We start from the raw sequence: 12,917 nt of genomic DNA, 5'->3' as shown, positions 1-12,917 counted from the left end.
GAGAGATGTTCTCATGTCTTTGGCAGCCCCAAAACCCCCACTATATATAGGGGAGGGCAAGGGGCTGCGCCAACATCTAGGGTTCCCCCCCCCCAAGGGGTGCGGCCAGCCCTAGATGGGACTTGGGGGGCGGCCAACGGGGGAGAGAGGGGGCGCACCACTAGGTGGGCCTTAGGCCCATCTGAGCCTAGGGTTTCCCCCTTCCCCCCCTTCATGCGCCCTGGGCCCCTTGTGGGAGGCGCACCAGCCCACCTAGGGGCTGGTCCCTTCCCACACTTGGCCCATGCAGCCCTCTGGGGCCGGTGGCCCCACCTGGTGGACCCCCGGGACCCTCCCGGTGGTCCCGGTACGTTACCGATAGCACCCGAAACTTTTCTGGTGACCAAAACAGGACTTCCCATATATAAATCTTTACCTCCGGACCATTTCGGAACTCCTCGTGACATCCGGGATCTCATCCGGGACTCTGAATAACATTCGGTAACCACGTATATCTATTCCCTATAACCCTAGCGTCATCGAACCTTAAGTGTGTAGACCCTACGGGTTCGGGAACCATGCAGACATGACCGAGACGTTCTCCGGCCAATAACCAACAGCGGGATCTGGATACCCATGTTGGCTCCCACATGTTCCACGATGATCTCATCAAATGAACAACGATGTCGGGGATTCAATCAATCCCGTATACAATTCCCTTTGTCAATTGGTATGTTACTTGCTCGAGATTCGATCGTCGGTATACCGATACCTTGTTCAATCTCGTTACCGGCAAGTCTCTTTACTCGTTCCGTAACACATCATCCCGTGATCAACTCCTTGGTCACATTGTGCACATTATGATGATGTCCTACCGAGTGGGCCCAGAGATACCTCTTCATTTACATGGAGTGACAAATCCCAGTCTCGATTCGTGCCAACCCAACAGACACTTTCGGAGATACCTGTAGTGCACCTTTATAGCCACCCAGTTACGTTGTGACGTTTGGTACACCCAAAGCATTCCTACGGTATCCGGGAGTTGCACAATCTCATGGTCTAAGGAAATGATACTTGACATTAGAAAAGCTCTTAGCAAACGAACTACACGATCTTGTGCTAGGCTTAGGATTGGGTCTTGTCCATCACATCATTCTCCTAATGATGTGATCCCGTTATCAACGACATCCAATGTCCATGGTTAGGAAACCGTAACCATCTACTGATCAACGAGCTAGTCAACTAGAGGCTTACTAGGGACATGGTGTTGTCTATGTATCCACACATGTATCTGAGTTTCCTACCAATACAATTCTAGCATGGATAATAAACAATTATCATGAACAAGGAAATATAATAATAACCAATTTATTATTGCCTCTAGGGCATATTTCCAACAGTCTCCCACTTCAACTAGAGTCAATAATCTAGTTCACATCACCATGTGATTAACACTCACAGGTCACATCACCATGTGACCAACACCCAAGAGTTTACTAGAGTCAACAATCTAGTTCACATCACTATGTGATTAACACTCAATGAGTTCTGGTTTGATCATGTTATGCTTGTGAGAGAGGTTATTAGTCAACGGGTCTGAACCTTTCAGATCCGTGTGTGCTTTACGAATATCTATGTCATCTTGTGGATGCTACCACGCGCTACTTGGAGCCATTTCAAATAACTGTCTACTATACGAATCCGGTTTACTTCTCAGAGTCATCCGGATTAGTGTCAAAGTTCGCATCGACGTAACCCTTTACGACGAACTCCTTTTCACCTCCATAATCGAGAAAATTTCTTAGTCCACTAGATACTAAGGATAAGTTCGACCGCTGTCATGTGATCCATTCCCGGATCACTATTGTACCCCTTGACCAACTCATGGCAAGGCACACTTCATGTGCGGTACACAGCATAGCATACTGTAGAGCCTACGTCTAAAGCATAGGGGACGACCTTCGTTCTTTCTCTCTCTTCTGCTGTGGTCAGGTCTTGAGTCTTACTCAATACTCACACCTTGTAACACAGCCAAGAACTCCTTCTTTGCTGATCTATTTTGAACTCTTTCAAAATCATGTCAAGGTGTGCGTTCTTTGAAAGTATCATCGGGCGTCTTGATCTATCTCTATAGATCTTGATGCCCAATATGTAAGCAGCTTTATCCAGGTCTTCCTTTGAAAAACTCCTTTCAAACAACCCTTTATGCTTTCCAGAAATTTTACATCATTTCGGATCAACAATATGTCATTCACATATACTTATCAGAAATGTTGTAGCGCTCCCACTCACTTTATTGTAAATACAAGTTTCTAACAAACTTTGTATAAACCCAAAAACTTTGATCACTCCATCAAAGCGTATATTTTGACTCCGAGATGCTTGCTCTAGTCCATGGAAGGATCGCTGGAGCTAGCATACCTTTTAGCATCCTTAGGACAAAACCTTTCTGATTGTATCACATACAACCTTTCCTTACGAAAACTGGTAAGGAAACTTGTTTTGACATCCATCTGCCAGATTTCATAAATGCAGCTAATGCTAACATGATTCCGACGGACTTAAGCATCGCTACGGATGAGAAAATCTCATCGTAGTCAACTCCTTGAACTTGTGAAAATTCTCTTTGCCACAAGTCGAGCTTCATAGATGGTAACATTACCGTCCATGTCCGTCTTCTTCTTAAAGATCCATTTATCTCAATGGCTTGCCGATCATCGGGCAAGTTCACCAAAGTCCATGCTTTGTTCTGATACATGGATCCTATCTCAGATTTCATGGCTTCTAACCATTTGTCGGAATATGGGCCCACCATCGCTTCTCCATAGCTCGTAGGTTCAGTATTGTCTAACTACATGATATCTAAGACAGGATTACCGTACCACTCAGGAGTAGTACATATCCTTGTCGACCTACGAGGTTTGGTAGTGACTTGATCCGAAGTTTCATGATCACTATCATAAGCTTCCACTTCAATTGGTGTAGGTGCCACAGGAACAACTTCCTGTGCCCTGCTACACACTAGTTGAAGTGACGGTTCAATAACCTTATCAAGTCTCCACCATCCTCCCACTCAATTCTTTCGAGAGAAACTTTTTCTCGAGAAAGGACCCGTTTCTAGAAGCAATTACTTTTGCTTCCAGATCTGAAATAGGAGGTATACCCAACTGTTTTGGGTATTCTATGAAGATGCATTTATCCGCTTTGGGTTCGAGCTTATCAGCCTGAAACTTTTTCACATAAGCATCGCAGCCCCAAACATTTATGAAACGACAACTTAGGTTTCTCTAAACGGTGTCGTCTCAACGGAATTGCGTGGTGCCCTATTTAAAGTGAATGTGGTTGTCTCTAATGCCTAACCCATAAACGATAGTGTAATTTGATAAGAGACATCATGTTATGCACCATATCCAATAGGGTGCAGTTATGATGTTCGTGTTGGGGATCGTAGCAGAATTTTAAAATTTCCTACGCATCACCAAGATCCATCTATGGAGTATACTAGCAACGAGGGGAAAGGAGTGCATCTACATACCCTTGTAGATCACGAGCGGAAGCGTTCCAATGAACGGGGTTGATGGAGTCGTACTCGCCGTGATCCAAATCACCGATGACCGAGTGCCGAACGGACGGCACCTCCGCGCTCAACACACGTACGGAGCAGCGACGTCTCCTCCTTCTTGATCTAGCAAGGGGGAAGGAGAGGTTGATGGAGATCCAGCAGCACGACGGCGTGGTGGTGGATGTAGCGGGATCTCGGCAGGGCTTCGCCAAGCTTCTGCGAGAGGGAGAGGTGTTGCAGGGGGAGAGGGAGGCGCCAGGGGCTGTCGTACTGCTGCCCTCCCCCCCCCCCACTATATATAGGCCCCCTGGGAGGCGGGGCGCCGGCCTGGATTCCATCTAAAGGGGGGGGCGGCGGCCAAGGGGGAAGGGGGTGGCTTCCCCCCCCCCCCCAAGCCAAGTGGGGCGCCCCGCACCCCTAGGGTTTCCAACCCTAGGCGCAGGGGGAGGCCCAAGGGGGCGCCCCAGCCCACTAAGGGCTGGTTCCCTTCCCACTTCAGCCCATGGGGCCCTCCGGGATAGGTGGCCCCACCCGGTGGACCCCCGGGACCCTTCCGGTGGTCCTGGTACAATACCGATAACCCCCGAAACTTTCCCGGTGGCCGAAACTGGACTTCCCATATATAATTCTTCACCTCCGGACCATTCCGGAACTCCTCGTGACGTCCGGGATCTCATCCTGGACTCCGAACAACTTTCGGGTTTCCGCATACTCATATCTCTACAACCCTAGCGTCACCGAACCTTTAGTGTGTAGACCCTACGGGTTCGGGAGACATGCAGACATGACCGAGACATACCGATACCTTGTTCAATCTCGTTACCGGCAAGTCTCTTTACTCGTTCCGTAACACATCATCCCGTGATCAACTCCTTGGTCACATTGTGCACATTATGATGATGTCCTACCGAGTGGGCCCAGAGATACCTCTCCGTTTACACGGAGTGACAAATCCCAGTCTCGATTCGTGCCAACCCAACAGACACTTTCGGAGATACCTGTAGTGCAACTTTATAGCCACCCAGTTACGTTGTGACGTTTGGTACACCCAAAGCATCCCTACGGTATCCGGGAGTTGCACAATCTCATGGTCTAAGGAAATGATACTTGACATTAGAAAAGCTCTTAGCAAACGAACTACACGATCTTGTGCTAGGCTTAGGATTGGGTCTTGTCCATCACATCATTCTCCTAATGATGTGATCCCGTTATCAACGACATCCAATGTCCATGGTCAGAAAACCGTAACCATCTATTGATCAACGAGCTAGTCAACTAGAGGCTTACTAGGGACATGGTGTTATCTATGTATCCACACATGTATCTGAGTTTCCTATCAATACAATTCTAGCATGGATAATAAACGATTATCATGAACAAGGAAATATAATAATAACCAATTTATTATTGCCTCTAGGGCATATTTCCAACAACATCATTGTCCCCGGCCAACTCTTTGCATTCGGCAACATTGTTTTGCACGCCAATTCGACGCGTCATCTCGCCTAGATCAAAAACTTCGCCCGGACCAGGCGGTTACATTTGGGAGTTTGGAATACACTGCAGACGCGCCTGGTGAACTCGTCCTGTCTTGTCGGATGTCCAATCGAGTCGAAGGCCCTTCGGCCACCGCAGGTTTGACCTTGGAGCCAACCTCTGACCCAGGCTACGGATCAGATCCCCAGGTTGATCTGGGCTCAACCCCAGAGCCGGTCGTCGTTGTGCCAAGCATGGATCTTATTCCCTCATCAGGTTTTAACCTCGATCCGCACGCGAATACGGACCCAGCGTCAAGCTTAGACCCGATCTCCCCAGTTGGCAGTCCGGGATCAGCCCCAGCCGACCAACACGCCGAGGTCGCATCAAGCGACCCACAAATCACGCTTCAGATCTGCCCGGCCCTTGGCCGGGCTATGAACTTCGAGGACTTGTCTCACCTTAATAAGATGCTGGATCGCATTCAGAGGATGTCAATCTCGATGACCATACCTCGCTCTATGACAAGATCGAACTTAAAGCCGATGACAAGGAAATTTACGTCCCACCCACCACCCACCTAGTCGCCACTTTCGATGACTTGATCGATGTGTTGTACTACACACTTCCGAGGATGCCACGGACATGGATGAAGATGCCAGTGCCACACTCAGAGCAGCCACGCCCTCAACTAACACTGGCAGATGGGCCGCCACGTCCACTTACGATGTCTATATGGTTGACACCCCCGACAATCCCTCAAGACACCATTGCCGACGCCCTAGAGGTTCCGGCGGCGGCCCAGGCGGGCACAACACGGGCGCCGCCGATAGCGACACCACAGTCAGTGATGCCGAAGACCTGGGGGAGGACATTGAAGCCTCCGCAGGACGGAAAAATAGCCCCACAGGAATACCCGAGGATGAAGATCCCGACGATCTCTTCGATGGAGCCGACAGTAACTATTTGCCGGAATCCGAGGAGGATGTGAGAACCTCGGACCCGAGGAATACATAGTCCGCGAAGACCCGTTTGAGCAAGAGAGGTTCAGACGGCGACAGGTGGCAACCGCTAGGAGTATGAAATAGAAATAGCACCGGCTGCATGCCGACTAGAACGAGCTCAATGACAAATGGGTGGAGGTTCATCGCATGTTTCCAATCCCCCTCATTGCCAAATTGAACTTCAAAAGTATTTGAGCCAAGCTCTCTGAACTTGGCCTCTCTGTGCAATCCCCCATGCCCTTTGCATTTTTTTTCCACGGCACTCATTATCATTGGCCTTGTCGAGCACACCAGTCCAACCGCCGACCACCTTGAATTCTTTGGAACTACCTTTTCTGGCTCAGCAACACAAACCCCTCTGCTTCCTTGCCCATCAAAACCATACCACCCAGCTGTAATGCCCCAGACACACCCGCCGGTAGTCGTTACTCCTGGCGGGATCTAGACTGGCCCCACAGATCAATTATAGTCTTTTCTGCGCACTTTGTCCTCACTCGTGCGCACCCGGGAGAAACTTCTCGGTCGGTTACCCATCCTGAAACTACTCCAGGCTGAGCACGCTTAACATTGGAGTTCTTTCCGAATGGGCTCCCGGAAAAGAAGGAATTCCTTATTGATATGAGTAGTCTATCATCCCTAATTAGCCAGGCTATCACACCAGCCTTGCCAAAAGACTCGACGTTGAGTCTGGGGTCTTGCTCTCCACCGGGGATTTGGAGGAGCCCCGGCTAGCAGATTCTCCCACCTTGCGCGTTGGCGTAGATGCCGATCCCCCTGCTGCAGTCTCCACATTCTTCTTATTGGAGGCCAAAGCCTCCGCCGCCCTGGATGGGGTCGCCGTCCTCCTCTGGTTCGTAGCTCCTGACTTCGCAGATGCAGGGCATGTAATAGTTGCCACCTTCTTTTGGATCGCCTCCCCCGCCACCGCCGCGGAAGGTTTGGCTTGATCCTTTGAAGTAGCCGCCGCCGCCGATGAAGATCCCCATCTTCTCCGAAACCCTAGTCGTCTTTCCAGTTGTTTTCTCTGCCATCAGCTCCGCCCCTAGCGGAACAGAAACACCACCTGTTTGTGTCTAGGGCTGTGCCGTCGCCTCCCTAGCCACCACTGTAGCCACACCACCCCCGCAAGCCAAAACCCTAACCCTAGCACAGGTGGACAATCGCCATGCAATCGCCTCCTGTTGCCTTAGAGCTTTCCTGCATGGTGGACCCTCGTGCCTTAGCAATCGGTACTTTATTAGTTTGTGGCTTGCCCTAGGGAATTTATTCACTGTTTTTTTCTTTTACAGATTATACACATCATCCATGAGCTCATGAAACCGCTGCAAGAACGTTGCCAAGCGGCGCCAATTCGTCACCAAACACCGCACCATGATCTAGCAAACAGACAACCATGCCCGGTTGCACAACCGATCGCAGTCATCGGCGACAACCATGCTAGCTGCCTACGCGAGATCGCCGGCCGCCCCCGAAACCTACAAACGCAAGCCCCCAATCGACCAGTGCAGCAACATCATAACGTTCTTATTATATATACTATATACGTGCGCGCATGGACACAATCATCAACAAATCAACCATTTCCCAAGAGCTGAGCTGCACCGATCGATCGTCGCACGCCATGGTGGCTATGGCGCCCGCTGCAGGGCTGGTCCTGGCTTCGCTCGCCGTGGTGCTGGCAACCACGCTGTGGAAGGCGGCGGTGCACCTGGTGTGGCGCCCCTACGCCGTCGCGAGGGCCTTCCAGCGGCAGGGGATCCGCGGGCCGGCGTACCGGTTCTTCGTCGGCAACAACGAGGAGGTCATGGCGATGCGCGCGGCGACGGCCGACGACGTGCTCGACCTCGGTTCCCACGACATCATCGCGCGCGTGATGCCGCAGTACAAGGCGTGGGTCGCGTCGTACGGTAAGATTTTCCTCTCGTGGTCGGGGTACACGCCGTCGCTCTGCGTCGGCGACCACGACATGGTGAAGCAGATCCTGTCCAATAAGACCGGGCTGTACGCCAAGCCCAACCCAGGGCCCAACTTCCTGGCCCTGCTGGGCAAGGGCCTCGTCTTCTCCGACGGCGACGACTGGGCGCGCCACCGCCGCATCGTGCACCCGGCGTTCACCATGGACAAGCTCAAGATGATGACCAGGACGATGGCGGAGTGCGCGGGGGACATGGTCCGGCCGTGGGAGGCGCTCGCCGCGGCGAGCGACGGCGGCGTGGCGAGGGTGGACGACGTCGGGCAGCAGTTCGTGGAGCTGACCGCCGACGTGATCTCGCACACGGCGTTCGGGAGCAGCTACAGGGAGGGGAAGGAGGTGTTCATGGCGCAGCGGGAGCTCCAGTACATCGCCTTCTCCACCATGAACAACGTCCGCGTCCCGGGCCTCGAGTACCTCCCCACCAAGATCAACCTGCGGCGGCGGCAGCTCACGGGCAAGGTGCGCGGCACGCTCATGGCGATCATCCGCGAGCGGCAGGCCGCCGCCAAGGAGGCCAAAGGCTACGGCAACGACTTGCTTGGCCTGATGCTCGAGGCCAACGCGTCGGCCGGCGCCGGCGGGCAGAAGGCGGCCGCCATTAGCATGGACGAGATCATCGACGAGTGCAAGACCTTTTTCTTCGCCGGGCACGACACCACCTCCCATCTCCTTACCTGGGCCATCTTCCTCCTCGGCACGCACCCGGAATGGCAGCAGAAGCTCAGGGAAGAGGTCCTCCGAGAGTGCGGCGGCACGGGGACGCCGCTGCACGGCGACGCGCTCAACAAGCTCAAGCTGGTAAGCCCCTGCCTATCCCATCATTCTGACCCACTTAATGCACACTCCACAACGACGAGTGACACGCACTTCACCTGTGATCGATGATGGCAGACGACGATGGTGCTTTACGAGACGCTGAGGCTCTACGGCGCTGTGATCATGATCGCGAGGGAGACGACGGCGGACACGGAGCTCGGCGGCGTGAAGATCCCCAAGGGCACGACCACCATGATACCGATGGCGATCATGCACCGGGACGAGGAGGTGTGGGGCGCGGACGCCGGCGAGTTCAAGCCGGACCGGTTTCAGAACGGCGTGGGCAGAGCGGCGAAGCACCCGAGCGCGATGCTGGCCTTCTCCGCCGGCCCGCGGTCGTGCATCGGGCAGGACTTCGCGATGCTGGAGGCCAAGGCGACGCTCGCCGTGATCCTGCGCCGGTTCGAGTTCGAGGTGGCGCCGGAGTACGTGCACGCGCCGGCCGAGTTCCTGACGCTGCAGCCCAAGTGCGGGCTCCCCGTGCTGCTCAAGCTCCTGGGTCAGTAGAGCAGCTGCCTCTTTGAACGACTACTGCTATAGTAGAAGTACAAAATAAGTACATGAGTGATTTGGTCACAAGTGGGCTTGTACTATCATTTTGGTTTTGGTTTTTGAGCTGTGAGCTTGTATCTTCACTCCGTATACCTCTAGCATTTGTGAGCAGAACACCGTGAGGTGTTTTTATAAGTACTGCTCATTGAGGTTTATCCTCACTCCAGCTAAAAAGAAAAAGGTTTGTCCTCACTCTAATTAAACTAATCATAAAGGTTTACCAGCCAGGATTAAACTAATCACCCACACTGATTAAACTAATCATGCAGATCTAAGATCATAAAGGTTTACCAGCCAGGATTAAACTAATTATACAAAGGTTTTAGCCACCGTCAGCCAAGAGGGATTTCACAGCGACCCCTCCATCTCACCCATCGATTTTGTTTGCACAAATCCTGCCACAGGATCCTTGCCAGATTCGCAAACCCGTTCGCTATAAATGAAACGCCAGCGAACCATATATTCAAAGTACTAGAGCAAGCCCATTGACTAGCAACGCAACCCTTCGCCCAGGTGTTACAGGTAATTTTTATTATTATTATAAGAGATGGCATTTTTATTTATTTAAGAGACGGCATTTTTATATTAATAAAAAGTATTTTGTTAATATTAAGAAATGACATTTTTTATTTTTTTTATTATAAGGGATGGTATTTTTATTTATTTAAGAGATGGTATTTTTATATTAAGATATGGCATTTTTTAATATTAAGCGATAGAATTTTTTATTTACAAAGATGGCGCTTACAATTTTGAAGAGATGGCATTTTTTATATCAAGAGATGAAATTTTTATTTTAAGAGTTGGCATTTTAAATTTTTACGAGTTGGCATTTTTGTAATATCAAGAGATGGAAATTTTATTGTAAGAGATGGCATTATTCAATTTTAAGAGATGCCATTTTTAAAATATCAAGAAATGGAATTTTTAATATTTAAGAGATGAAATTTATTATTATTAAGAGATGGAGTATTTATATTAAGAGATTGTATTTATTGTAAGAGATGACATTTTTAATTTTTAAGAGATGGCATTTTTTATATCAAGAGATGGCAATTTTATTATTAAGAGATGGCACTTCTAATATTTAGGAGATGACATTTATTACTATTAGAGATGGCATTTTTGTATTAAGAGATGGCATTTTTATTATTAAGAGATGGGATTTTTTATGTGGCATATTTATTATTAAGAGATGGTATTTATTATTATTAAGATATGCCGTTTTTATTATTAAGAGATGGCATTTTCCATTATTGAGAGATGGTATTTATTATTATTGAGAGATGGAACTTTTATTATTAAGAGATGACATTTTTATCCCGAAGAATGCCATTTAAAAAAAATAGCATGGCATTTTTCATTTGTGTAGTTCATATAACTTTTTTAAATCATACTCATTTGCATTTTTTATATAGTAGCCTTACTTTTTTTCATAAGTTAGTTCATGGCAATTGAGTGTCTTTTTTGTTGATGGCATTTTTTCGAAGAAAAAAAGGTTAAACTCGGCTGCTAGCCAAAACACGGGGTCACGCTGGAGGCAACGAGCTAACTAGGCGAAAATGTTCGCTGGAGGCAAACCCCCTAGCTGACGATCGCCAGGTAAGGGCGTCCAAGGTTTATTAGGGCATCTCCAAAGCGGACTCTCAAACCTCCCGCAAGCGTCCAGGTCGCCATGTCCGAACGCAGTTTGCCATCCAACGCGGTCCTGTATCGGTCCGATGACGCATCCGCACATCCGTTTTCCCGCAAACCCAAAACAAACAAAGAAGGGCTTTGCGGGAGTCAAACCACCATGTACCCTCTCCTCCCTGTCTGGATGGCAGAAGGTTGTGCTGCTATTTGGATGATGCATGTTGCTTTGGCAGAAAGTGATCAGACGGCGTGTTGTTTGGCGGAAGGTTATAACATGCATATATGTTGTTTGGCACTTCATGAAAGATACAATCAGATCATTAATGAAGGTTGGAAGATTGGGATGGATGGTTGGAAGGAGTTCACAATTCGCTAGCTAATCTTAGGACACTACTGGAATTGTGGAGCAGAGATGAATTTGGTTTAGTTACTAGACAACTTAAAGAGATGAGAGCTAAACTTGAACATGTAAGTTCTGTTTCACTTGGGACAGGTCCTTCACATTCAGAGAAGAACTTGATGAGAAGAATTTCTGAACTTTTATCCCGGGAGGAAGCTATGGCAAGGCAAAGATCGAGGATATCATGGCTGGTGGAGGGAGACCGCAATACAGGGTTCTTCCATGCACAAGCACGGCAACGTCATCGCACTAACAAAATCAAGTGTTTGCATCGTGCGGATGGAACATATGACTATGATCAAATCTGTATGGAAAACATGGCCATCAATTATTTTATAAAAATTTGTTTACTGCTCAGGAGGTGACACAACCTGAGGTGGTGACGGAGTGGACCCAAAGTAAGGTTACAGATGGTATGAATGCTAGTTTGTGCACGCCTGTAAGAGATATGGAGATTGAACGGGCCCTCTTTATGATGTATCCGCACAAGTCACCTGGACCGGATGGTTTCACTGTTGGGTTTTATATCAAGCACTGGAGTATTCTTAAGAGGGAGGTTTGTGGCGCCAACAGGGGATTTCTGAATGGAGATGAGATGCCACAACTTGTTAACAGTACTATATTGGTGCTTATTTTAAAGATAAAATCCCTCAAGATTTAACTCAGTTTAGACCTATTGCTCTTTGTAATGTGTTGTACAAAATAGCCTCTAAAGTTCTTACGCTCCGGCTCAGGCCTGTGTTGGAAGAGATAATTTCAGAGGAACAAAGTGCATTCATACCAGGGCGTTTAATCACTAATAATGTGCTTACTGCCTACGAATGTATTCACTATCTCAAGGGGAAGAAACATATGTCTGGAGCTTGTGCCATTAAGCTCGATATGGCGAAAGCCTATGACCGAGTCGAGTGGGCATATTCAAGAGCAATTATGACAAGGATGGGTTTTGTGGATGCTTGGGTAAATAGAATAATGGCATGTGTTGAAACTGTAAGTTTTTTGGTTAGAGTAAATGGAGTCTTTTCTAAACAATTCAAACCAATAAAGGGAATTCTCCAAAGGGATCCAATATGTCTGTATCTCTTCCTGTTATGTGCCGAACAGCTTAGCAGCATGCTGAAGTTCAGAGGAACAAATCACTTGGCTCGAGGCATTAGGGTAGGCATCCATGCTCCATGGGTTTCTCACCTTCTTTTCGCTAACAACTGTCTAATTTTTTCACACGCCTCAAGTGAGGGTGCTCATCAGTTACAGGAGATTCTAGAGCTTTATAGACTTGGATCTGGGCAGATGGTTTATAAGGAAAAGTTGGCAATCTTCTTTAGTACCAATTGCACCAATGAGACGAAAGTGGAGGTTCACATAATGTCAGGTATGTTGGGAAACGTAGTGGAAAACATAAAAAGCATGCCTACGCACACCCAAGATCAATATGAAGGTGCATAACGGGTTGGGATCACGATCGTTACCATCACCGAGTTGCAGCGAAAGAAGAACGTGTCGGTGTAGATCGTACTT

The 12,917-nt window shown here is 48.8% G+C and overlaps 1 protein-coding gene across 1 annotated transcript; it reads left to right on the top strand.

Annotated features, from left to right (window-relative positions):
* The first annotated feature begins 7,573 nt into the window (after window positions 1-7,573).
* Window positions 7,574-9,538, top strand: LOC123167746 (cytochrome P450 709B1). Its single transcript, XM_044585606.1, has 2 exons — window positions 7,574-8,794; window positions 8,888-9,538. Exons 1-2 carry the CDS (start codon window positions 7,574-7,576, stop codon window positions 9,317-9,319), a joined length of 1,653 nt encoding a protein of 550 aa, XP_044441541.1. The 3' UTR covers window positions 9,320-9,538.
* Window positions 9,539-12,917: the final 3,379 nt, after the last annotated feature.

This window comes from Triticum aestivum, chromosome 7D (assembly GCF_018294505.1).
Source record: "Triticum aestivum cultivar Chinese Spring chromosome 7D, IWGSC CS RefSeq v2.1, whole genome shotgun sequence".
Lineage (NCBI taxonomy): Eukaryota > Viridiplantae > Streptophyta > Magnoliopsida > Poales > Poaceae > Triticum > Triticum aestivum.
The sequence above is the reverse complement of the archived record's forward strand: the minus strand, read 5'-3'. Positions and strand labels throughout refer to the sequence as shown.

Coding starts and splice junctions, on each gene's coding strand:
- LOC123167746 (XM_044585606.1), top strand. CDS start 7,574: ATGGACACAATCATCAACAAATCAACCATTTCCCAAGAGCTGAGCTGC. Junction 8,795..8,887: donor CGCTCAACAAGCTCAAGCTG/GTAAGCCCCTGC, acceptor CGATGATGGCAG/ACGACGATGGTGCTTTACGA.